This window comes from Pimephales promelas, chromosome 6 (assembly GCF_988280905.1).
Source record: "Pimephales promelas chromosome 6, fPimPro1.hap1.1, whole genome shotgun sequence".
Classification (NCBI taxonomy): Eukaryota; Metazoa; Chordata; class Actinopteri; order Cypriniformes; family Leuciscidae; genus Pimephales; species Pimephales promelas.
The window spans coordinates 4,971,138-4,998,518 of NC_142774.1; the positions used below are offsets into that span (position 1 = coordinate 4,971,138).

The 27,381-nt window shown below is 39.1% G+C and overlaps 1 protein-coding gene across 1 annotated transcript in view; it reads right to left on the bottom strand.

Moving 5' to 3' along the window:
- The window catches only part of LOC120488816 (uncharacterized), a 90,799-nt gene that overhangs the window by 55,830 nt on the left and 7,588 nt on the right, over nt 1–27,381 (bottom strand). The window contains exons 2-11 of the mRNA XM_089132653.1: nt 11,267–11,400; nt 10,970–11,035; nt 10,442–10,489; nt 9,815–9,883; nt 8,585–9,160; nt 7,716–7,777; nt 5,321–5,465; nt 1,473–1,541; nt 798–1,109; nt 261–308 (exon numbers count right to left, since the gene is read on the bottom strand). Of these exons, the coding sequence (XP_088988779.1) occupies nt 261–308; nt 798–1,109; nt 1,473–1,541; nt 5,321–5,465; nt 7,716–7,777; nt 8,585–9,160; nt 9,815–9,883; nt 10,442–10,489; nt 10,970–11,035; nt 11,267–11,400 (1,529 nt within the window). The remainder of the gene's footprint in view (nt 1–260; nt 309–797; nt 1,110–1,472; nt 1,542–5,320; nt 5,466–7,715; nt 7,778–8,584; nt 9,161–9,814; nt 9,884–10,441; nt 10,490–10,969; nt 11,036–11,266; nt 11,401–27,381) is intronic.

Below are 27,381 nucleotides of genomic sequence, written 5' to 3' on the forward strand. Positions count from 1 at the left end.
GTACTAACAGTTGTGCTCTCAGTTGTTGTGGCTGGTGTAGTTGGTTTAGTTGTACTAACAGTTGTGCTCTCAGTTGTTGTGGCTGGTGTAGTTGTTTCAGTTGTACTAACAGTTGTGCTCTCAGTTGTTGTGGCTGGTGTAGTCGTTTCAGTTGTACTAACAGTTGTGCTCTCAGTTGTTGTGACTGGTGTAGTCGTTTCAGTTGTACTAGCAGTTGTGCTCTCAGTTGTTGTGACTGGTGTAGTCGTTTCAGTTGTACTAGCAGTTGTGCTCTCAGTTGTTGTGACTGGTGTAGTTGTTTCAGTTGTACTAACAGTTGTGCTCTCAGTTGTTGTGACTGGTGTAGTCGTTTCAGTTGTACTAACAGTTGTGCTCTCAGTTGTTGTGACTGGTGTAGTCGTTTCAGTTGTACTAACAGTTGTGCTCTCAGTTGTTGTGACTGGTGTAGTCGTTTCAGTTGTACTAGCAGTTGTGCTCTCAGTTGTTGTGACTGGTGTAGTCGTTTCAGTTTTACTAGCAGTTGTGCTCTCAGTTGTTGTGACTGGTGTAGTCGTTTCAGTTGTACTAGCAGTTGTGCTCTCAGTTGTTGTGGCTGGTGTAGTCGTTTCAGTTGTACTAACAGTTGTGCTCTCAGTTGTTGTGGCTGGTGTAGTCGTTTCAGTTGTACTAACAGTTGTGCTCTCAGTTGTTGTGGCTGGTGTAGTCGTTTCAGTTGTACTAGCAGTTGTGCTCTCAGTTGTTGTGGCTGGTGTAGTCGTTTCAGTTGTAGTAACAGTTGTGCTGTCAGTTGTTGTGACTGGTGTAGTCGTTTCAGTTGTACTAGCAGTTGTGCTCTCAGTTGTTGTGGCTGGTGTAGTCGTTTCAGTTGTAGTAACAGTTGTGCTGTCAGTTGTTGTGACTGGTGTAGTCGTTTCAGTTGTACTAACAGTTGTGCTCTCAGTTGTTGTGACTGGTGTAGTCGTTTCAGTTGTACTAACAGTTGTGCTCTCAGTTGTTGTGGCTGGTGTAGTTGTCTCTGTTGTACTAACAGTTGTGCTCTCAGTTGTTGTGGCTGGTGTAGTTGTCTCTGTTGTACTACCAGTTGTGCTCTCAGTTGTTGTGGCTGGTGTAGTTGTTTCAGTTGTACTAACAGTTGTGCTCTCAGTTGTTGTGGCTGGTGTAGTTGTCTCTGTTGTACTACCAGTTGTGCTCTCAGTTGTTGTGGCTGGTGTAGTTGTTTCAGTTGTACTAACAGTTGTGCTGTCAGTTGTTGTGACTGGTGTAGTTGTTTCAGTTGTACTAACAGTTGTGCTCTCAGTTGTTGTGGCTGGTGTAGTTGTCTCTGTTGTACTAACAGTTGTGCTCTCAGTTGTTGTGGCTGGTGTAGTTGTCTCTGTTGTACTACCAGTTGTGCTCTCAGTTGTTGTGGCTGGTGTAGTTGTTTCAGTTGTACTAACAGTTGTGCTCTCAGTTGTTGTGACTGGTGTAGTCGTTTCAGTTGTACTAACAGTTGTGCTCTCAGTTGTTGTGACTGGTGTAGTCGTTTCAGTTGTACTAGCAGTTGTGCTCTCAGTTGTTGTGACTGGTGTAGTCGTTTCAGTTGTACTAGCAGTTGTGCTCTCAGTTGTTGTGACTGGTGTAGTCGTTTCAGTTGTACTAACAGTTGTGCTCTCAGTTGTTGTGACTGGTGTAGTCGTTTCAGTTGTACTAACAGTTGTGCTCTCAGTTGTTGTGACTGGTGTAGTTGTCTCTGTTGTACTAACAGTTGTGCTCTCAGTTGTTGTGACTGGTGTAGTTGTTTCAGTTGTACTAACAGTTGTGCTTTCAGTGTTTGTGGTGGGTGTAGTTGTGTCAGCTGGAAGGAGTGCAATAAAACTGTTTAATGCACAGGTAGTTCCAAGTCAGTTTAATCACTGTTTAATAATAATGCACTGTTTACATTGAAGCATACACGTATTCGTCACTCAAAGATCACGATTCACACACACAGAAACATTTAGGAGCTCGGAAACTTTTCATTAATGCTGCCCTGTGACTTTCATGAATAAAATAGTTTTACCACTGAATTGCTCTATTATAGTTCAACTTCTCAGCAATGAGGATATAACATAGTTTTTAGTAATTAAACTCCCTTATTTGAGAGACTCAGATAAAGGTATGCATCTCTCTCTCTCTCTCGCTCTCTCTCTCTTTCTCTCTAACTGTGCATTCACACCAGACACGAATAGCGCGTCAAATTCGCGCCTTCCGCATCTAGCTATATGCTTGAACACTTTGAATCCATTCACGCGGCAAGAGCGAAATTGATGCGTGTAAACACAAAAGTTTGAAGCGAAATTTACGCTCGTCATGCGCGTCAGAATCGAAGCCCGTTGGCGGCCATCTTTTTATGTTGATCGAGCATTCTTCGAGAGAGTCACCGCTCTATTTTTGCTTTGGAGAGCTAGAACAGCGACTTGGGGATCATCGTCACGATATTTGTCGGAGGCGAACCGTTTGGCTAATTTCACCATTTGCTCGCTCCAGGAGCTGCGCTTGGATGACGGTACTTCCGCCTGTCCCACGCCCAGTTTGATGACCTGTTGTCCCGCATCGGAGCGAGCGAGTATCACCCTCGCCCTCATCCATCTAATCTATCTCTCATTTATTTTTGTTTTGATGATAAATAGAGCCAGCCTCCAAAAGTTATTAACCTGTCCTGTGATTTTTTTCTTTTTCTTTTTTTTTTCTTCTCTCTCACGTCCAGAAACGAACTTATGCACATGTATGTTGGTTGTCTTTACATTATAATAATATTTCATATAATCTAGATATGGAATAAATAACATTTAATACAAAATCAACATGTCTCGTATAATGAAATAAAGTTTTAACTGATAAAATATTTGCTTTGTTGTGCATTAGAACCACACTAGGCATTTAGTCATATTACAAAATAATTTATTGGAGCATTCAGATACTTCACCGCGTGAGCAAGCAGCAGGCTCCTTAATTGGTTAACGCGGCGCGAATTGACACGAAAGTTAAAATTTTTCAACTCAGGCTGCAGGCGCAAATTTGCGTCAAACACGCAATGTGTGCACAAATAGCACTAACTAAATAATTCGCGCTTAACGCGGCAGACGCTCAATTCGCGCCATTCGCATGGACTTGACATGCGAATGAGGCGTATTAGCGTCTACCGCGCCATGCTCTACGCCTCATTCGCACCGCAGGAATTTTTATGTGTGTAACGCGTCTTTGCATTGACTTAACATTGAAATCACTCGCACCTGACGCACTATTCGTGTCCGGTGTGAACGCACCATATTAAATATAATCTTACTCACTACGTTATCTCTGTTTTTAATTCAAAGTGTGCTGAATGCTATTTCTGTAACTGACAAAAATAACCATAATTTGAAAATATTTTTCTGCGACAATCAAAAACAGCTTTAAAGAGATACTTCACATCTGGAAAGATGAATGTGTATATAAAATGGGCCATTTATGTAGAAGGAATGTGAAATTATATTTGAGTTTGTAGCTTTCTAGACTGAGAAGAGCCAGAAAAATGTTTTTTCGGCTTATGTGGATGAAAGACAACAACTACCAGAATGCACTTGCTTCGCCGTCCTAGGAGACCACGCTACCGGTAACAGAGCGCAGTAGTTAAACAACAAGTCTAGGCTACTAGTGAGTCTCCGTGATGAGTCTGCCCGAAAATGTGTTTCGAGATCACCCAAAATGTCCGGGATTCGGCTTTTGCATTCTACAGTCGCCATTCATTATGTTTACTGTGGCGAGCGGGACGAGTGAGGGCCGCAGGAGAACGGCGCGAGGCCGGTGGCGTGATTACCGAGGCGTGACACCTGTGAGACGCACCGGTCTCGTATCTCTCACAGAGGTGTGGGAATTTTCTTAGCAATGTTGAAACGCACATCAACTGATCACTTGTTTAGCGTTCATGCAAACACTACATTCAGATTCACCAATGGAATGAATTCAGTTAGATTGAAACAAAAGGTGTGCATGTAAACAATGAATGGCGACCGTAGAACGCAAAAGCTGAATCCCGGACATTTTGGGCGATCTCCAAATCCCAGACGCATCATGGAGACTCACTAGTAGCCTAGACTTGTTGTTTAACTACTGCGCTCTGTTACCGATAGGTGTGGCCTCCTAGGGCAGTAAAGCAAGTGCATTCTGGGAGTTGTTGATCCACATGATCCAAAAATACATTTTCGGCTTTTCTCAGTCTAGAAAGCTCCAAATTCAAACGTTATTTCACATTTCTTCTATATAAATGACCCATTTTAAATACACATTCATCTTTCCAGAAGTGAAGTATCCCTTTAATGTTAATCAAACAGCAACAAGAAGGGACAAAACAAACAGTAGCCTACATAAACATAAAGCACTGTTTGTATCTGTATATTTGTTGTGTTTGTTAACAGTTTTATTTTAGACTGTTTACTTGATTACTTAATGACTTGAGAACTTTTTACTTATATTAGGCAGTTGATTATTGCTGTGGTTTACTTGTAAGTTTTTGGTCGTATTTCCCACCATAAGTAATCATGTTATTAAAGCTAGATACGAGATAGCACACCACAACACCACTAGCCTTTTTCTTTTTTTTTGTTTTTGTAAGAGACCAAAATAAGCAAGATTTTTGCATTTTGTTTGTTCTATTATTTTGGATGACTATTGTGCATCTAACATAATACATAATATGGTAAATGTGGTATCCCAATTATTTAAAAAAAAACATTTCACATTTTTCAAGAAGCTGCTCACTGCAGAGTGGATGGGTGGAGCTTACATCTAGCCAGCAAATTTCTAGAAATTACCACCACAAAATCCATCATTTTGATCGCAAAAAAATCACAAAAAATTATCACGAAAGCCTGGAGGGAATGTGCATAAACAAAATGCTTCTCCTAATTTCTCTAGTGAACTAACCTGCAGTCAACACTAAATGCCTGAGGTAAATATAATGCTACATGAAATATTATTCTCAAGCTGGTTTATTGATATCTTTCCACAGTTGAAACACTGGTTGAGAGATGTAAAACATATAGTTTATTGTCTCTTCTTCCTCTTCTTCTTCTTCTACGCTTTTTACTGGTAGCAAACAGCATTGCATTGCCACGCACCCCCTTCTGGATTGGAATGTGGATCGCATTTGACAATATATTCATCTTTCGACTGCATGCACCAAACCGTGACGCCTGTACGTGTACCGTTACAACCCTAATGTGTGTGTGTGTGTGCCTACGTAATTGTTTATTCGTTTATATATACACAGTAAGCAGGAGACTTTTGCCTTTTATGAGTTGCCAGACCTACCTGCACTGACTATGACAGATCCAGCAGTAATGTTCAGGGCACTGATAATTGTTTCATTCATCATTGCGGTTTGAATCTCACTAGTTGATGGTACAGTTGTTGAGTTGTCTGTAGTGCTGAAAGCTAGTTCTGCATCAGTGATGGTTGACCCAGGTCTGAAATACATTTTAAGAAATAATGAGAAACACAAATTTTTTTTTAATATAACCACTACAGTAATGGTTTGTTGCAGTTTTTTGCTCTCTCTCTCTCTCTCTCTCTCTCTCTCTCTCTCACACACACACACACACACACAAACACACAGAAAGAGATTTAGTTTTTTAATAACAAACTTTATTCATTCATGACCCAAGTTTTTCCATTGATCTTGACTAGTGATGTCCCGTGAGACACTGAAAGTATACTGTTGGCAGTACTTTCACTTCAACCTTTCCCATAGTCCCATCACTGACGTACATTTGTAAAACATGGTTTTCTTATTTTAAAATCGTTCCAGAAAGAAACAAAAACATCACATCACTTAACAGGTAACTGTTAAAATGCCAATATGCACTCTTTGGCTTAATAATTGTTATTAACCCATTACATGTGACTACTAGACAATGATCAGAAAAAACAGTTGGTGTAATAAAACAACTTTTCACAACATTAAAATGATGCTTAAACAATAAAACCCATCCAATCTGGCTAAAGAAATGAATTTTTCTCTATTATATACCCATGTGTACTGTCTTACATTATTATTTAGATCCCCTCATAGATCACATAGCAATGGGTCCCAATCAGTTCATTTAAAGCACGACTTGAAAGCAACATGAGGTTCCATATGGTTTCTATAGTTCCCTGTACAATTAAAGTCCCCACCCAAAAACAGAAAATCAGCTGCAATTCTATAGAATTGTATTTATATTTTCGAGATATGGTACTCTTTCGTTACCATTTGCTTGAGCATAAAAATGAATAAAAACAGCCTTGAATTTTTCAAACTGAGCCCTTAAAAATATTAGTCTTACAGATATCACGTTTAACCTAACATGAGATAGGTAAGAAATTCTTAGCTAAACGGACAGCCACACCTCCTTCACCCTCCCAATCTTTTTTCCAGTCAATTTCATTAATACAGTCACTTTGTCTCTTGGACAAACATTACATCAATATCATTTTGTCTGATAAGCTCAAACAGCATATCTCTTTATGTATATCTCGGGCTCCATTCAAATTATGGTGGCTCACCTTCATCACACTAATTAAAATAAATAGTAGGAGGAGACATAAACCAAACAAAAACATGAAAAAACAGCGTTTATGTGGTTTTGAAAGCCATCTTCAGTTTGTACTTCTAATTTCAGTTTGGAAACAAACTGTATTTCTTGAACTGTAAACTGTTCCCCTCCTTCACTTCTCATTTGCATTGTCACTGAATTAATAAACAATCTGCATGTCAAACTGGACATTTTTCTTTTTTTTTGTTCTTTGAAGGAATTACTTTAGTTTGTCAAAGTTGTAATCACTGCGTTAACTTCGTCCTGTCCTACTGTCCACTACTTCACCATCAGAATCATCAATCATACTGCCTTCAGTCTCATCAAGTTTTTCAGATTCTGTTTTTGTCTGCTTATTTTAGCTGTTTCCGTACTCTCCCTATTTCTCTTTCTCTTACTTTGAAAAGTGTTTCATCACTAGAAATGTCTGTTGCCATCTTTTCCTCCTCTACAATAAACTCATCCACATTAGCAACATCAGTAGACACTGATTTTCTCTACATTTTCTGTATTCCTCCTGCAATAACCATCAGTTTCTTTCTAACGATTTTCTGTATTTCGCCCTGTTGCATTACTGCCATCATCTTCACTAACAGAATCCTCAGTCACTACTGTTATCACACGCTGTTCTCTCTCAGGGCACGCACGTCTAACGTGTCCTGTTTGCCCACACTCAAAACACGTCATAGTATCAGACGATACAAATGCAACGTAATCAAAGCCATCAATTCCCTGAATTTAAACGATACATTCAGTTCATCTAAATCACTCTTTAGGACATTATGTAGTTGCCATCTAAAACACACAACATGATTAAGCAAAGCCAATTTACACCCTAGTGGAATTCTTTTCCTTTTTGAGACAACAGACAAACTACAATCCTCCACACAGCAATTCATCACAGGTGCGAGCTTAATCCCATGCCTGTGTGAAAGTTGCTCAAACTTTGTTTGGCTTGGACCTGCCATTGCTGATCATTGTTCCTCAAACCACCCACTCTTTAAAACTTAAAAAGTAAAAAAGAAAGAAAGAAATAATAGACTCAATCGCACCATGACACACTCACAGACGCCGACTCCGCCCACTCACTCACAGAGAGAGAGAGAGAGAGAGAGAGAGCACTATTAAATATGTTTAATTTACCTGAATCCTAGGACGTTAACTGCTGAGAATGAAGGAAACTTGTTTTTGAAGACAGGTTCAATCTGTAACAAATGATAGACAGTTACAACAAACACTAATAATTTGGTGTAAAAAACAATGTGATTCTCAATGATTGTAATGGTTACTTTTATATTAACCATGAAATATGTCATTATATGGAATCAGTTACATGGGTTTTAACTCACTGTGTCTTTTAAATGCCTTGCCCTGTCAATATAAACTTGAGATGCTGTATTGTTGAGTTCAGAAACAAATGGATCAGAAGACCTGAACTCCAATTTAAATAGCTCCACATTGGCAGGTACTGTTGTTGTTGGTTCTGGTGCAGCTGTACTAACAGTTGTTCTCTCAGTTGTTGTGACTGGTGTAGTTGTTTCAGCTGTACTAACAGTTGTGCTCTCAGTTGTTGTGGCTGGTGTAGTTGTTTCGGTTGTACTAACAGTTGTGCTCTCAGTTGTTGTGGCTGGTGTAGTTGTTTCGGTTGTACTAACAGTTGTACTTTCAGTTGTTGTGGCTGGTGTAGTTGTTTCGGTTGTACTAACAGTTGTACTTTCAGTTGTTGTGGCTGGTGTAGTTGTTTCGGTTGTACTAACAGTTGTACTTTCAGTTGTTGTGGCTGGTGTAGTTGTTTCAGTTGTACTAACAGTTGTGCTCTCAGTTGTTGTGGCTGGTGTAGTTGTTTCGGTTGTACTAACAGTTGTGCTCTCAGTTGTTGTGGCTGGTGTAGTTGTTTCGGTTGTACTAACAGTTGTACTTTCAGTTGTTGTGGCTGGTGTAGTTGTTTCGGTTGTACTAACAGTTGTGCTCTCAGTTGTTGTGGCTGGTGTAGTTGTTTCGGTTGTACTAACAGCTGTGCTCTCAGTTGATGTGGCTGGTGTCGTTGTTTCAGTTGTACTAACAGTTGTGCTCTCAGTTGTTGTGGCTGGTGTAGTTGTTCCGGTTGTACTAACAGTTGTGCTCTCAGTTGATGTGGCTGGTGTAGTTGTTTCAGTTGTACTAACTGTTGTTGTGGCTGGTGTCGTTGTTTCAGTTGTACTAACAGTTGTGCTCTCAGTTGTTGTGGCTGGTGTAGTTGTTTCAGTTGTACTAACAGTTGTGCTCTCAGTTGTTATGACTGGTGTAGTTGTTTCAGTTGTACTAACAGTTGTGCTCTCAGTTGTTGTGGCTGGTGTAGTTGTTTCGGTTGTACTAACAGTTGTGCTCTCAGTTGTTGTGGCTGGTGTAGTTGTTTCGGTTGTACTAACAGTTGTACTTTCAGTTGTTGTGGCTGGTGTAGTTGTTTCGGTTGTACTAACAGTTGTGCTCTCAGTTGTTGTGGCTGGTGTAGTTGTTTCGGTTGTACTAACAGCTGTGCTCTCAGTTGATGTGGCTGGTGTCGTTGTTTCAGTTGTACTATCAGTTGTGCTCTCAGTTGTTGTGGCTGGTGTAGTTGTTCCGGTTGTACTAACAGTTGTGCTCTCAGTTGTTGTGGCTGGTGTAGTTGTTTCAGTTGTATTAACAGTTGTGCTCTCAGTTGTTATGACTGGTGTAGTTGTTTCAGTTGTACTAACAGTTGTGCTCTCAGTTGTTGTGGCTGGTGTAGTTGTTTCGGTTGTACTAACAGTTGTACTTTCAGTTGTTGTGGCTGGTGTAGTTGTTTCGGTTGTACTAACAGTTGTGCTCTCAATTGTGGCTGGTGTAGTTGTTTCAGTTGTACTAACAGTTGTGCTCTCAGTTGTTGTGGCTGGTGTAGTTGTTTCAGTTGTACTAACTGTTGTTGTGGCTGGTGTCGTTGTTTCAGTTGTACTAACAGTTGTGCTCTCAGTTGTTGTGCCTGGTGTAGTTGTTTCAGTTGTACTAACAGTTGTGCTCTCAGTTGTTATGACTGGTGTAGTTGTTTCAGTTGTACTAACAGTTGTGCTCTCAGTTGTTGTGGCTGGTTTAGTTGTTTCGATTGTACTAACAGCTGTGCTCTCAGTTGATGTGGCTGGTGTCGTTGTTTCAGTTGTACTAACAGTTGTGCTCTCAGTTGTTGTGGCTGGTTTAGTTGTTTCAGTTGTACTAACAGTTGTGCTCTCAGTTGTTGTGGCTGGTGTAGTTGTTTCAGTTGTACTAACTGTTGTTGTGGCTGGTGTCGTTGTTTCAGTTGTACTAACAGTTGTGCTCTCAGTTGTTGTGGCTGGTGTAGTTGTTTCAGTTGTACTAACAGTTGTGCTCTCAGTTGTTGTGGCTGGTGTAGTTGTTTCGGTTGTACTAACAGTTGTGCTCTCAGTTGATGTGGCTGGTGTAGTTGTTTCAGTTGTACTAACTGTTGTTGTGGCTGGTGTCGTTGTTTCAGTTGTACTGACAGTTGTGCTCTCAGTTGTTGTGGCTGGTGTAGTTGTTTCAGTTGTACTAACAGTTGTTATGACTGGTGTAGTTGTTTCAGTTGTACTAACAGTTGTGGTCTCAGTTGTTGTGGCTGGTGTAGTTGTTTCAGTTGTACTAACAGTTGTGTTCTCAGTTGTTGTGGCTGGTGTTGTTGTTTCGGTTGTACTAACAGTTGTGCTCTCAGTTGTTGTGGCTGGTGTAGTTGTTTCAGTTGTACTAACAGTTGTGCTCTCAGTTGTTATGACTGGTGTAGTTGTTTCAGTTGTACTAACAGTTGTGCTCTCAGTAGATGTGGCTGGTGTAGTTGTCTCTGTTGTACTAACAGTTGTGCTCTCAGTAGATGTGGCTGGTGTAGTTGTTTCGGTTGTACTAACAGTTGTGCTCTCAGTTGATGTGGCTGGTGTAGTTGTTTCGGTTGTACTAACAGTTGTGCTCTCAGTTGATGTGGCTGGTGTAGTTGTTTCAGTTGTACTAACAGTTGTGCTCTCAGTTGTTATGACTGGTGTAGTTGTTTCAGTTGTACTAACAGTTGTGCTCTCGGTTGATATGGCTGGTGTAGTTGTTTCAGTTGTACTAACAGTTGTGCTCTCAGTTGTTGTGGCTGGTGTAGTTGTTTCAGTTGTACTTACAGTTGTGTTCTCAGTTGTTGTGGCTGGTGTAGTTGTTTCGGTTGTACTAACAGTTGTGCTCTCAGTAGATGTGGCTGGTGTAGTTTTCTCTGTTGTACCAACAGTTGTGCTCTCAGTTGTTATGACTGGTGTACTTGTTTCAGTTGTACTAACAGTTGTGGTCTCAGTTGTTGTGGCTGGTGTAGTTGTTTCAGTTGTACTAACAGTTGTGCTCTCAGTTGTTATGACTGGTGTAGTTGTTTCAGTTGTACTAACAGTTGTGCTCTCGGTTGATATGGCTGGTGTAGTTGTTTCAGTTGTACTAACAGTTGTGCTCTCAGTTGTTGTGGCTGGTGTAGTTGTTTCAGTTGTACTTACAGTTGTGTTCTCAGTTGTTGTGGCTGGTGTAGTTGTTTCAGTTGTACTTACAGTTGTGTTCTCAGTTGTTGTGGCTGGTGTAGTTGTTTCGGTTGTACTAACAGTTGTGCTCTCAGTTGTTGTGGCTGGTGTAGTTGTCTCTGTTGTACTAACAGTTGTGCTCTCAGTTGATGTGGCTGGTGTAGTTATTTCAGTTGTACTAACAGTTGTGCTCTCAGTTGATGTGGCTGGTGTAGTTGTCTCTGTTGTACTAACAGTTGTGCTCTCAGTAGATGTGGCTGGTGTAGTTGTTTCGGTTGTACTAACAGTTGTGCTCTCAGTAGATGTGGCTGGTGTAGTTGTTTCAGTTGTACTAACAGTTGTGCTCTCAGTTGATGTGGCTGGTGTAGTTTTCTCTGTTGTACTAACAGTTGTGCTCTCAGTTGATGTGGCTGGTGTAGTTGTCTCTGTTGTACTAACAGTTGTGCTCTCAGTTGATGTGGCTGGTGTAGTTATTTCAGTTGTACTAACAGTTGTGCTCTCAGTAGATGTGGCTGGTGTAGTTGTTTCGGTTGTACTAACAGTTGTGCTCTCAGTAGATGTGGCTGGTGTAGTTGTTTCAGTTGTACTAACAGTTGTGCTCTCAGTAGATGTGGCTGGTGTAGTTGTCTCAGTTGTACTAACAGTTGTGCTCTCAGTTGATGTGGCTGGTGTAGTTATTTCAGTTGTACTAACAGTTGTGCTCTCAGTAGATGTGGCTGGTGTAGTTGTTTCAGTTGTACTAACAGTTGTGCTCTCAGTTGATGTGGCTGGTGTAGTTTTCTCTGTTGTACTAACAGTTGTGCTCTCAGTTGATGTGGCTGGTGTAGTTGTTTCGGTTGTACTAACAGTTGTGCTCTCAGTTGATGTGGCTGGTGTAGTTGTTTCGGTTGTACTAACAGTTGTGCTCTCAGTAGATGTGGCTGGTGTAGTTGTGTCAGTTGTGCTCTCAGTTGTTGTGGCTGGTGTAGTTGTCTCTGTTGTACTAACAGTTGTGCTCTCAGTTGATGTGGCTGGTGTAGTTGTTTCGGTTGTACTAACAGTTGTGCTCTCAGTTGTTGTGGCTGGTGTAGTTTTCTCTGTTGTACTAACAGTTGTGCTCTCAGTAGATGTGGCTGGTGTAGTTGTCTCTGTTGTACTAACAGTTGTGCTCTCAGTTGATGTGGCTGGTGTAGTTATTTCAGTTGTACTAACAGTTGTGCTCTCAGTAGATGTGGCTGGTGTAGTTGTTTCGGTTGTACTAACAGTTGTGCTCTCAGTAGATGTGGCTGGTGTAGTTGTTTCAGTTGTACTAACAGTTGTGCTCTCAGTAGATGTGGCTGGTGTAGTTGTCTCAGTTGTACTAACAGTTGTGCTCTCAGTTGATGTGGCTGGTGTAGTTATTTCAGTTGTACTAACAGTTGTGCTCTCAGTAGATGTGGCTGGTGTAGTTGTTTCAGTTGTACTAACAGTTGTGCTCTCAGTTGATGTGGCTGGTGTAGTTTTCTCTGTTGTACTAACAGTTGTGCTCTCAGTTGATGTGGCTGGTGTAGTTGTCTCTGTTGTACTAACAGTTGTGCTCTCAGTTGATGTGGCTGGTGTAGTTGTTTCGGTTGTACTAACAGTTGTGCTCTCAGTTGATGTGGCTGGTGTAGTTGTTTCGGTTGTACTAACAGTTGTGCTCTCAGTAGATGTGGCTGGTGTAGTTTTCTCTGTTGTACTAACAGTTGTGCTCTCAGTAGATGTGGCTGGTGTAGTTGTCTCTGTTGTACTAACAGTTGTGCTCTCAGTAGATGTGGCTGGTGTAGTTGTTTCGGTTGTACTAACAATTGTGCTCTCAGTTGATGTGGCTGGTGTAGTTGTTTCAGTTGTACTAACAGTTGTGCTCTCAGTAGATGTGGCTGGTGTAGTTGTCTCTGTTGTACTAACAGTTGTGCTCTCAGTTGTTGTGGCTGGTGTAGTTGTCTCTGTTGTACTAACAGTTGTGCTCTCAGTTGATGTGGCTGGTGTAGTTGTTTCGGTTGTACTAACAGTTGTGCTCTCAGTTGTTGTGGCTGGTGTAGTTGTCTCTGTTGTACTAACAGTTGTGCTCTCAGTTGTTGTGGCTGGTGTAGTTTTCTCTGTTGTACTAACAGTTGTGCTCTCAGTAGATGTGGCTGGTGTAGTTGTCTCTGTTGTACTAACAGTTGTGCTCTCAGTAGATGTGGCTGGTGTAGTTGTTTCGGTTGTACTAACAGTTGTGCTCTCAGTAGATGTGGCTGGTGTAGTTGTTTCGGTTGTACTAACAGTTGTGCTCTCAGTAGATGTGGCTGGTGTAGTTGTTTCAGTTGTACTAACAGTTGTGCTCTCAGTTGATGTGGCTGGTGTAGTTGTCTCTGTTGTACTAACAGTTGTGCTCTCAGTTGATGTGGCTAGTGTAGTTGTTTCGGTTGTACTAACAGTTGTGCTCTCAGTTGATGTGGCTGGTGTAGTTGTCTCTGTTGTACTAACAGTTGTGCTCTCAGTTGTTGTGGCTGGTGTAGTTGTCTCTGTTGTACTAACAGTTGTGCTCTCAGTTGTTGTGGCTGGTGTAGTTGTCTCTGTTGTACTAACAGTTGTGCTCTCAGTTGATGTGGCTGGTGTAGTTGTTTCGGTTGTACTAACAGTTGTGCTCTCAGTTGTTGTGGCTGGTGTAGTTTTCTCTGTTGTACTAACAGTTGTGCTCTCAGTAGATGTGGCTGGTGTAGTTGTTTCGGTTGTACTAACAGTTGTGCTCTCAGTAGATGTGGCTGGTGTAGTTGTCTCTGTTGTACTAACAGTTGTGCTCTCAGTTGATGTGGCTGGTGTAGTTGTTTCGGTTGTACTAACAATTGTGCTCTCAGTTGATGTGGCTGGTGTAGTTGTTTCAGTTGTACTAACAGTTGTGCTCTCAGTTGTTGTGGCTGGTGTAGTTTTCTCTGTTGTACTAACAGTTGTGCTCTCAGTAGATGTGGCTGGTGTAGTTGTCTCTGTTGTACTAACAGTTGTGCTCTCAGTTGTTGTGGCTGGTGTAGTTGTTTCGGTTGTACTAACAATTGTGCTCTCAGTTGATGTGGCTGGTGTAGTTGTTTCGGTTGTACTAACAGCTGTGCTCTCAGTTGATGTGCCTGGTGTAGTTGTTTCAGTTGTACTATCAGTTGTACTCTCAGGAGATGTGGCTGGTGTAGTTGCTTCAGCTGCAACTGCTGATATTAGAAAGTGATTATCAGTTTCAGTGATACTAAAAGGATTACTACAAACACACACACACACACACACACAGTATATGCACTATGAATGTATGTATACATATATATAAATATATACTGAACAATATTATAAACTCAACACCATTTTCATGAGATGAACTCAAAGATCTAAGACATTTTTTCTACGCACACAAAGGGCCTGTTTCTCTCAAATATTGTTCACAAATCTGTCTAAATCTGTGTTTGTGAACACTTCTTCTTGTTATTCTTCTTCTTCTTCTTTCCAATTTCACAGTGATAGGCATCCAGCTTTTTGGTGCATTACCGCCCCCCTCCTCTCCGGAGTGTGGATCAGATAATAGATAACAATACATGTTTGTCGATTCTTTTTCCTACACTTACATAATACTCACTCCCTCAAATAAACACACACACACACAAAAAAAACTTTATTTATCGATTAAATCTTATTGAAACCTCCCACTTCCCTTAAAAAAGACATTTTCTATGTCCCATTTACTGCGCTTAATAACCCTTTTAATGTAATCTCCTCCACCCCAATCTGCCTCAAATAATTTTTCGCTGGAGGGAAGGTATAATATGGATTTGTACAGTAGTTGTAGTAGCAATAATAAGGAGATTGACCCTGCACCCGTGCACCTTCCTCTGCACTACACAACGGATGGTCTAAAAGCACAAGGCAAGAAATGTCACACATTCACTTTCGACAAGGCACAGCCGTGAATTGAAAACCATTCCAAGTGACTAACTCATGAAACTGATTGCCAAGCTGTCATTCAAAGTACATACTTTGGAGAATATAAAATATAAAACATAATCTGGGTTGTTTAACATTTTTGTTTACTACATAATTATGCACGCGTTCTTTTATAGTTTGGGTGTCTTCAGTGTTGAATGTACAATCTTGAAAATAATGTTGAAAATTGAAAATAAATAAAAGTATAGAAAATCCACTGAAGGAGAAGGTGTGTCCAAAATTTTGACAGATACTGTATGTATGTACACACACACACACACACACACACACACACACACACACACACACACACACACACACACACACACACACACACACACAGTCACAAACATATATAAATAAGATACATTTGCCATTCATGAGTTGCCAGACCTACCTTCACTGATGTTGATAGATCCAGGAGTAATGTTCAGGGCACTGATAATTGTTTCATTCATTACTGTGGTTTGAATCTCACTACTTAATGGTACAGTTGTTGAGTTGTCTGTAGAGTTGAAAGCTAGTTCTGCATCAGTGATGGTTGACCCAGATCTGAAATACATTTTATACATTTTAAGAAATAATGAAACACACAATTAATTTTTAATTTAACCACTACATTAATGGTTTGTTGCAGTTTTTTGCTTTCTCTCTCTCTCTCTCTCTCTCTCTCTCTCTCTCTCTCTCTCTCTCTCTCTCTCTCTCACACACACACACACACACACACACACACACACATACACACACACACAGAGAGAGAGATATCACTATTGAAATATGTTTTATTTACCTGAATCCTAGGACTTTAACTGCTAAAAAGGAAGGAAACCTGCTTTCGAAGACAGGTTCAAGCTGTAACAAATAATAGACAGTTACAACAAACACTTATAATTTGGTGTAAAAAACAATTTGTGATTGACAGAATGTGATTCTCAATGATTGTAATGGTTACTTTTATATTGGCCATGAAATATGTCATTATATGGAATCAGTTACATGGGTTTTAACTCACTGTGTCTTTTACACGCCTTGCCCTGTCAATATAAACTTGAGATGCTGGACTGTTGAGTTGAGTATCAAATGGATCAGAAGAGATGAACTGCAATTTAAATAGCTCCACATTGGCAGGAGCTTTATCAGTTGTTGAAGACATTTGAGTTGTAGAAGCAGTTGAGAGTCCTTTAAATGTTGTAGATGTTTCTGCTACACTAGTAGGGGATGTTACAGCAGGAGACGATGTTGCTGATGACAGTTCTGTTGTTGTTGGTTCTGGTGCAGCTGTACTAACAGTTGTGCTCCCAGTTGTTGTGGCTGGTGTAGTTATATTAACAGTTGTGCTCCCAATTGTTGTGGCTGGTGTAGTTATACTAACAGTTGCGCTTGTTGGTGTGGTTGATGTTGTTGTGGCTGTTGTTGTTGTGGCTGTTGTTGCTGCAGCAGGTTTAGGGATATGGTTACAATTCAATTTATGGACCGTAATGTTTTTCTAGAATCATCAAAATATGTTTAAAGAGGAATATGTCTAACTCTGCAAAATCAGGATGTGCAAGAGTAAATATGAAACTATTAAGGAATTGTTAGTTCACACAAGCTGTATATGTTTGACGAGAATCAGCCACAAGGTGGCGTTATAATATTTACAATCTAAAGATCACTATGAGCTCTAATCTCTAAATTCTTCTTGTCTATTATTTTTTGAATGTGCCTTGATACATATAGTCCTGGTCAGAAGTTTACATACACCTTGGAGAATATTCAAAATGTTCATTATTTTAACAAAATAAGATTACCTTTTCATTTAGTACTGTTCTGATATTTTACATAAAATATGTTTACATATAGTCCACATGAAAAAATAGGAGTTGAATTTATAAAAATGTTCAAAAGTTTACATACACTTGATTCTTAGTATTATGTGTCGTTACCTTTAGGACCCGCAGGTGGTAAGTTTTGTGATGGGCCCCCTTTTTTTCCCTGAGTAGTTGAGCTGGCCAATAGCGCTAGAAGTTAAGAATATCATCAGAACATATCCTCAGTATCTCCTCACTTCAGATTTTGAAGTGAAAAAATGATACCACACACACAAAAAAATTGTTTTGTTTTTAATCAATTAATTGAATTATTAATTGATTAACAATTCACTTACTGATAAAAATCCATATTGTAATAAACATTCTCTTCTCCATCCTGGAAAAGGTCAAGTGGTGAAGAAGAGTCTGTAAAGTAAGCAATATATCACTGAAGATTTATATATATATATATATATATATATATATATATATATATATATATACACACACTCATTTTCCATCATCAAAGAGATGTTGTAGGAAAAGAAAGCACAAACATATAAAAACATCACTGCAGCCTAAACTACAAACAATACTTCAATTTTAAAATCAATTTCTCAAATTTTTACACGGAATCAGAAATAGTAAATAGTAAAATACAAATCTTTTTCTGAGTCAATTCATTCATTTTGTTCATTGAATCAACCAAATGACACAAAAAAAGATTTGTTCATTTTGATGAACGAGTTCGAACAGGAGAGTCACGAACGCGCATCACAGAACAGAGCAAGGCGAGCATTTGAGCTTATAAAACTTAAACTTTGTTATTTATTTATTAAATGAGCGATCGTTTCGCTTCATAAAACCCTTATTCATCGTCTTGAATCGTTTAAAGCCCTTTGAAGAGTTTGCAGTTTGCACTGAAACTGCCTTTTGGACCTTGAACCGTTTGGTTCCCATTGAAGTCCATTATATGGAGAAAAATCCTGGAATGTCTTCATCAAAAAACTTAATTTCTTTTCGACTGAAGAAAGAAAGACATGGACATCTCGGATGACATGGGGGTGAGTAAATTATCAGTAAAAGTTTTTTTTTTTTTTAAAGTGAACTACTCCTTTAAAAGGGTTACAGAGTTTAAACCCATTCCCAATGCATTTTGAAAGAGTAAAATTACAGTAATTAGTTAACCAAACTAAACTAACTGTGTTCCTGTATTAACAACCTTTCCTAAACATGACTGTAACAACTGGCAATTGCTGCATCTGAGCCCTGTTTGTTTGTCTGTCTGTTTAATTTGAAAATGTAAAAAAAAATTGAACCGAGTTTAAAAAATTCACGTCCGTGTGTAAAAAGAAGAAATTCATCGTGAGCACCTTACAAAATTCACTTAGAAACAGGAAACATTTTACTTTACTAATACCTAATCTCACAGACTACAGCAATATGCACTGTAAAAAAATATTTTCATGATTTGCATTCACAACATTTTTTTCTTTTGTCAAATCAACTTCAATCAAATCAATTTATGTAGTTCAGATAACATCATATTTTGAGTTTCTGATGATTAAATCAATCTCCTTCATTGTATTTCAATGAACTCAAAATTTTAAGGCAACCAGGTTACTTATTTTTTAAATTAAACCAATGATAATTTTTTACAGTGTGTCATCCTTGTTTTTCCCCTTAATTACAGAAATTTAGTGTTACAAATTCTCGCTTTCTTCATAATTAATAACACAAATATCTATAATAATAACATACCAATAAACCAATAACTTACCTTACCAATCCTTGAGCAATTATATCGAACACTGAATTGCAAAAAGAAAATTGTTAATCCACTGTTGGCTCAGGTGCTTCAAGTTATCTTTATGCTTCGCTCAAGATTTAGTCCTGTGTCAATACTGCCTCTTAAATAGATTGTGATGACGTCCTGAGGGACGGTTGTTGGTTTTTTTTTTTTTTTTTTTTTTTTTTGCCTTTATTGAAATGCACAAATGAGCAATTGGAATGCTTCTTGGCTGAGGCTTTGATTTTGTGTGTCAACAGTCTGTATTGTTTGCACAACAATTTATCACAGCTGCAGTGACAATTCTAAAGAAAATCTCAGGTTTATAAATAGAGGATGTTAAGCCACATGACAAGCCCTCTCTCTAAAAGTGTAAAAATACAAATCTAAATGTGACAATTTTCTATGATATGGAATTTTTTATAATTCGTAAATTGGCAATTTTGAGATTTTTCTCTCTAGGGTTTTTTCTTTTTTCGAGACACAAAGATTATAGTTTTAATCTAATTGTGAAAAAAATGTAATGGTAAATTAAAAATTCTCAGTCATGAATGAAAGAACGAAATACTGCAGGACTTATTAGTATTGATGTATTAGTATTAGTTTTGATGTCAGGTGTGAGCAAACATGTTTTCATTTAGATCATCACAATGCTCATTTGCATATGTCAAACATTCATGCTTGCTGCTCATGCTAAATGTCAAAAGACACCTGGTTACCCAAAGCATTCTTCACATTCACTGCGAGTGGGAATGTTTCCAATTTTGAAAATAATGCACAGGTACTCTCTAAACGAGTGCGTCAATTCCTTATTGATCTGCAGTGCGTTAACTGGTGTCTTCATGTTTTGTCATTTGTTTGCAATAAGTTTAAATCTCATTAAGACATTCTGTAACATTTCAGAGATATTTGTTATAGGTATTGAATACAAGATATATAACATTGAAATTGATTGTTAAAATATGTAATAAGCAACTATTAAGTCATAAAAGGAGCATATAGAAGTTTATTTTTCAGGTAATTTGGGTTGAAGTGTCACGTTACTTAAGTAAAGTAAAATCAAGTAGTTGTCATTCATGACATTACAATCAGGTCTCAGAGTTGAATAGATGGGTGTGGTGGGTGTTGCTGTGAACCACCCTCCACTTTAGACTTATTGAAAGTACACATTTGATGTGGTGGACACAGATGATGTGAAACCCGGCCTCGGAGAAGTGCTTTATATTAAATAATGTAACGTATAATTTTGATCCAGAAAGCTTGATTATACACAATATAGCTACAGTAATCTTTACCTCACCTCACAAACCTTAATCAACACTACTACGTTTCCGTTCTCACACATTGTGGATCTGCAATATGAAGATTTTTTTTTAGGATTGTTAGCTTTAGATTATGTTAACAATGACGAATGCATAATTTAGCTAATTTTAACATTGGGATGTCTAATGTTATTTCATGGATTCTGACTTATTTATTTGGATTCTCATGTTAAACATGGCAAAAGTTTCAAAAAATGTGTTGGACGTATGACTATGGTCGTAGGTTCTGTCGTTATCGGCAGTTCAACGAGTCTGTGTTTGATGAAACCATCGTTCTAACGAACATGAGCAAAAACAGCATCGGAAACTTGTGTGTTTGGAACGACAGCCCTCGAGCTGCGGTTAGAAGCAGAGTTTCTAGATTTGCACGAAATGTGGACTCAATAAATCCTTATCGTGAGCCAAATAAGCAAGCCGACGTTGAGTATGTCAGGGATCACAGAGGAAACCAGAGATGTATAGTAACGAAGTAGAACTACTTAAGTACTAAAATGCTGTATCTGTACTCTACCAGAGTATTGTTTTTTCACATTCTTCTACTTTTACTTCAGTAGATATTTTCGATGAATTTAATACTTTTACTTCGATATTTTTTTAATGTTCTGCTATTACTCGTTACAATTATAAAAATTTTACGAATCATTCGTTGCAAGTTGGCTTTCATGCTGCCCAAAGCGCCATATAGGGCGCTTTTGCAAAAGCGTAAATATCCAACGCACATGGCACCCTTTAACGTCAAATGAGACGCAGATATATTTGGGCAGAATGCGCCCCCTAGTGGTCTAACCCTTACCCTACACCATACCTAAACCGAACCATAACCGAAGCGTTATATATTTGTGCGTTGGATATTTACGCTTTTGCAAAAGCGTTGTATATGGCGCTTTGGGATGAGAATGCGTTTAAATCACACGCCAGTTTTTTCGGGTAATGGTATTGATTGACACACACATTGACAACTAATGCAGGGGCAGCCGCCAAAGCAAATTTGTATCCCGCCAAAGCGCCTTATTTGATTGCTAGTTCAAACTTTTGACTGCTTTCTTTAATAATTACATGACACAATACTTGTACTTTTACTTTTAGTACTTAAGTAGTGAATTTTAAAATAAACTACTTGCAATGCTTAAGTACAAAAATGTTGAATACTTTAGTACTTCTACTTAAGTGTGGTGCTTAAAGAGCACTTCAACTTCTACTCAAGTCACTTTTTTTGATAGAGCACTTGTACTTTTACTCAAGTCCGGGTTTCTAGTACTTTATACATCTCTGGAGGAAACAGACGGGATGGTAAGTTTTATACGTTTTATTGTGCAGATGGATCACAGTCGTAGATAACAGGTGAGGATCAAATGACTTAGAAACAGTGTTGTAGTCGAGACCACCTCACTCGAGTCCGAGTCGAGACCGAGACCATAGAGAGTCAAGTCCGAGTCGAGAACGAGACCAAAGACAGTCGAGACCGAGACCAAAGACAGTCGAGTCCGAATCGAGACCGAGACCATAGAGGGTCGAGTCTGAGTCGAGACCGAGACCAAAGAGGGTCGAGTCCGAGTCGAGACCGAGACCATAGAGAGTCGAGTCCGAGTCGAGACCAAGTCCATAGAGAGTCGAGTCCGAGTCGAGACCGAGACCAGAGACGGTCGAGTCCGAGTTGAGACCGAGACCAGTGAGGGTTGATTACCTAATTTACTTTTATTTACTTCGAGAAATCCTTTTTTTTTTTACTGAATTTACTTAGAGTTTAAAAAATATGATCAGTTTAGGGTAAAAAGGCCACATAGTAGGTGGTGTTAAAAGTAATGTTATTACAATTTGTCATGCGCAGTTGCGCACTAGAAAATCACCAACCACTGGGCATGTCAATCAATTTAAAGAAATATTTTATTAACATACATTAATAATCATGAAAAATATTTTGAATTGAACTCGAGTGGACTCGGGAATAAGTCCGAGTCCTAAAAAAAAAATGTTCGAGTACGAGTCAATTCCGAGTCCAAATGCACACGAGTCCATGACAAGACCAAGACCATTAAAATATGGTCTCGAGACCGAGACCGAGTCCGAGACGAGTCCGAGACTCGAGTACTACAACACTGCTTAGAAACATAAATGAGCTTAGCTGGTGATTAATGTCCTTTTCTCTGTTGCAGATGAGTTGGCGTTGGTTCAGGGAAGATGGATTGGTCTAAGTTGAAGAACAGGAAGCAGGTAGGTAGTCAGGGCGTCTGTGAGCCAGGGAATGACGAGACCAGATAAGTGACTGCAGTGAGAGTGAGTAATGGTTCATGTGGGTGATGGGACACAGACGGTGATCAATAATCAGGGGATTGTGAAAAGTGTCCGATTGGGTGAGAGGGAATGAGTGGGTGGCGATGAGGATCGTGAAGGGGATGTAATCCTGACACAGAATCCTGAATACAAATGTAATTTACGTCTTTAAATCTGGAAATAAAGCAAAATTAGTCCTCAGATGCGATATCTGTAATATACAGTAGTAATAGCAAAACATCTAGCATTAATTTGATCTCAGACAGATTCATTAAAATAAGTTATTACACCACCACGTGTGTAACATCATTTTGCGACGAATTTGCGACAATATGGTTTTAGGTCGTGATTTGCGAGGTGATTTCTTTAATGATGGCTACTTTTTTTAAGCAGCGAAGTTACGTCATTGTACGGGAAACACACCCCAGAGCGAGAGCAATGTGCTTCCATAGATATCTATATAAATGCTAGATGTCTTAAGGCGGAGTTTCTATTATCATCACCGGCGGCCATCTTGTCACAGACAAGCTGATGTAAGATGAGTGGTCAGCATGAACACAAATACTCTTATCTCATTAAAATCTTGATGGATTTACAAACAAAATGCAAAATTTATTAACGTGGCTATAATTATCTGGATGATTATTTATTTATACACTTTTTATTCATAAGTGTGCAGTGTCATAACTACGTCTCTGACGTTTATAACAAAACAAACCGTTTGAAAATCGGTAGAAAATTGAGCATGTTATGGTCATTTAAATAGTACATGTACCATTAACACAATGTTACGAGTGAGCGAGCTGCCTGTGACAAGATGGCCGCCAGGTGCAGACGTCAACCTACATTGGCCAGCAGCGTGGACGAGATATCTAGCCTTTATATAGATATCTATGTGTGCTTCTTTCAGGTTACGGAAGCCATCGCCAGCGTTGCCATTTCATTTTTAGACCACAAGATCAACAATATCACCAAAGAAGTGTGTTTTTGGTTGTGAGTTGTCGCATTGCCTGCGTCTGAAATCACATACTTTCTTGAGTTGGTACTTGTTTTGAATTAGTAATTACTTTGCGACCGCTAAAAACGATTGTTTTTTTTAAATAGTATGAGTGTGTGTAGAATGAATGTAATCGACGTCTTACATTCGCCATGTTGTGATTATCATGTGACCTACCAGCGTCAGTTCTCACGTCAAATCGTACGAATTTTACGAGGTGGCTAATTCGTAACAATTTGTACGACCTCTCTCGTACGAATTAGTACGATTTTTGCTAAATCCTACATATTTTACGAGTTGCCCAATTCGTATGAATTCGTACGAATGACCTACGCCTGACCCGCATCTCACCCGCAGGAAACTTTATTTAAATAGTAACTAAACACTTAACCAACTTTTTTTAGTTAATGATCTGGAAGAATGTATCTTTATTAATACCAGTCATTGATTCGAGTAACTTTTTTGACATTTGTTTATAAAGTGTTCTATTTCTACAATATATGGTGTAAAAACGTCTTAGTGCTGCCCTCTTCAGGTTGAACGGTGGCTACTGCAGTTGAATTTTTCTATTGGATGTTCCGCACTTCGTGACGTACGCAGGTTTCAGCTCACCACGCGAGCTACGCCCTTGGCAGTATAAAAATCATCTTGTGTCGTCAAAACCACTGTAGGGAGTCAGGAGTTGGAATTGTGAGTATTGAAAACGATCAGGATAGAGTGTTTTATCATCTATTTCGCCCCCTCGCAACATCGCAACATTAGACCTTTTTTTTTTTTTATCCGAGTCAGACACGTTTGTATCTGCAGCTGTGGTAACTAGAGAAGAGCTGGCAAAACCGAATGCCGCAAACACTACTGAGTCCGTGATTGGTAGATCGGTGGAGGGTGGCGCATCAAAACAAAACACAACATGACAACATCAACATCAGACGAGGGCTGCAATTTCACTTTTTAAATGACAATATACTGGCCGGACTACTGTTGTCAGTGATATAAGTATTTGAAATGAACATCATTTCTTAATGTCTAGTGACATATCAGGGAAAATGTATGATTAATTGAAACACATTTCTTGCATACAGTTCCTTTAATACTATATTATTAGATTAAATGGTAACACTTTAGAATACGGTTCCTTCGTTAATGAATAACTACACAAGAACCAATGAGTAACACAATATTAACAATCTAGTAACTATTATTAACTAACAAGAAACTCTTATTTATGAATTAGTAAGTAATAGCTCACAGATGAAAGTGTTACTAGATACTTCTGTGGGAATTACTAATTATTTGGATCCGTATTATAAAGTGAAGATCATTGGAACTAACTAGTAATGACTCAAGACATTTTCTAAAAGTATACTAAAGTTCACCAAAAATCTCAAACGTTTGCACAAATCATGACTAGATCACGTAGTAACACTTGAGTCATTACTAGTTAGTTCCAATGATCTTCACTTTATAAAACTGATCCAAATAATTAGTAATTCCCACAGAAGTATCTAGTAACACTTTCATCTGTGAGCTATTACTTACTAATTCGTTAATAAGAGTTTCTTTTAGTTAATAGTAGTTACTAGATTATTAATAAACTTTTTCAGTAGTTCTCTGGGAAGTATTAAAAAAATACAAGTTAATGATTACTTAATAGTGAACTAGCACTTTCGTCTGTGCGCTATTACTTACTAGTTCGTTAATCAGAGTTTCTTGTTAGTTAATAGTAGTTACTAGATTGTGTTACTCATTGGTTCTTGTGTAGTTATTCATTAACGAAGGAACCGTATTCCAAAGTGTTACCGATTAAATTATAGTTTCTCATTCAAAATGTGTTAAATTTAAAGGCATTATGCTAATATGGCTACCCAGATAGCAAACTGACATTGAATCAACGTGGAAATATGACATTGAAACAACGTTGATCTGACATTGTTTTGCTCATCGAATTAACGTTGAACCAACGTCAGACGCGCCATTCTTTCAAAACTAACGGAAAATCACCTTGAAATCAACGCGTTGTTTCAACGTTATGAAAGCAAACCAATTTTCGATTTTCATTTAGCTTTGAAGAATGTCGCGTCTGACGTTGGTTCAACGTTAATTCGATGAGCAAAATCAACGTTGTTTCAATGTCATGAGAGACGTTGTTTCCACGTTGATTCAATGTCAGTTTGCTATATGGCTAGCTAAACACTGGCTGAAAAGGGTGGGGTAGGTTGTAACACAACTTTGAAAAGTGTTATCTTACAACCATCCCCTTGCAAACAACTAAGAACAGTTTGTTTTTAATAATTTTATAGAATGCCAAGAAACTGAAAAAGAATAGAGGTGTTTTTTTAAAGCAACTAATGAGGTTTCATAGGAGGGCAGATCTGTTGTGAAGACAATGCTGAAAGCCAGTGAAGATTTCATGTATACTGTACGATGATGACATTGAATCGTAGGCTGCGATGCAAGTTTGTATAGAAGAATAAAAAACGTCACCCGCATCTGCTAATGGTAAACAAGTAGAGCAAGATTAATCGCACTTTGGCAATTGTGCTTTTTATGTGCACTGACAAAAAAAGGAGAATATGGATGTGGTCATGGCTTGGGAAAAGGGGAGAACTTGACATGCCAGTTTTACAAATGGAGCTTTTAAGTTTTTGTCTCGTTTATCAATACTCCATTTCATGTTTATTGGCTAGTCAGTATACGCACTGCACAGGGGTTGGACAATGAAACTGAAACACCTGGTTTTACAACACAATAATTTGTTAGAATGGTGAGGGCCTCATTTTGCATCCAAATACAGCACCATAGAAGTCCTTCACAGTGACCAGAGGGGTTATGAGGCGTTCCTCTTCCAGAACAGTGTCCAGGTCACTATATGATGCTGGTGGACTCGCTCCTTCAAAACACCTCAATAATATTCAGAGCTGGTGACTGTCAGACCATGGGAGATGTTCAACGTCACTTTCATCTTCATCAAACCCTTCTGTCACAAGTCTTGCTGTGTGTGTTGGTGCATGATCATGCTGATACACGGTTTGAGCATCAGGTGCTCATGATCCTCCAGAAGGGTTTGGTAGTCCTCGGCAGTGTCATGTCCATCAAATACAATCAGGATTGTCATGATATTGGAGCTCAAACCATCACTGATCCACCCGTGCTTCACTCTGAAGATTGGCCGCCAGGCATATAGATGTGAAACCTCCAACATTAGCCAGTGTTTCTGTTTATTTGTCCAACCCCTGTAGGTCGTAGCAGCAAACACACTGTCAGAAACTTATTACAGGCTATATTCGGTCGCAACGGCCATCTTTGGATCTCTCTCACTGGACGACCATGTAGGAGCCGCCACAATCTTAGAAATCGCCAGTATTGGTTATCTTTTGTCTGGGACTAGGGTTGGGTATCGTTTGAATTTGAACGATTCTGATTCCGATTCCTTGTTTCGATTCCGGTTCCTAACGATTCTCGATTCCGATTCTTTTAAGAGGCAGGGTCAAAAAAGTTTAGCAAACCTTGCTAACCAACGGTCTTTCTGAAGGAAATACTCCTTCTGTCACAAATACTCCTTTTGTCACAAATTTTGCATTTTGCCGAGATTTCGTTATTTTTAGAAAAGTGAAGCCACACTTTGGACCGCCGACGTAAGGTACTCATGTTCGACTCGCGTGGTTATGCCAACACTTCCGGTAGACGCTTCTTCGTTGGTGTTGTTCAGCTGTTTTTTCTTCCGCTCGGCGGACTGTGAATATCGAAACTAGGAATCGAAATTTTAACTTTTGAATGATTCCGGGAAAAACTAAAAGTTAGTACCGGTTCCAATCAATACTCGATTCTCGATACCCAACCCTATCTGGGACAGCTCAAAATCTGGGCATACAATGTGCCCTATGCCGTTTCTGGGCCCACCAAGCCTGCACTATAGGGTTAAAAACTTAAATTTTTCACCATTGTCACTCTGATTGAGAATTTTTTGTGTTTTTTATTTGTTAGACCTACATGTTCTTTACACAGGTGCACTGTAGTTGAGTGTTTATTAAGCATAAAACCACACACATACACACACGCACACACTCCTCAGTCAAATTGAAAGTGAATTTGAGAGATGGTCAGTCATAGAGAGATTTTTGTTTCAGTAAACATGGTTTTGAAGCATATTGCATTATGTGCATATTCTTCTTTTGTCTGAT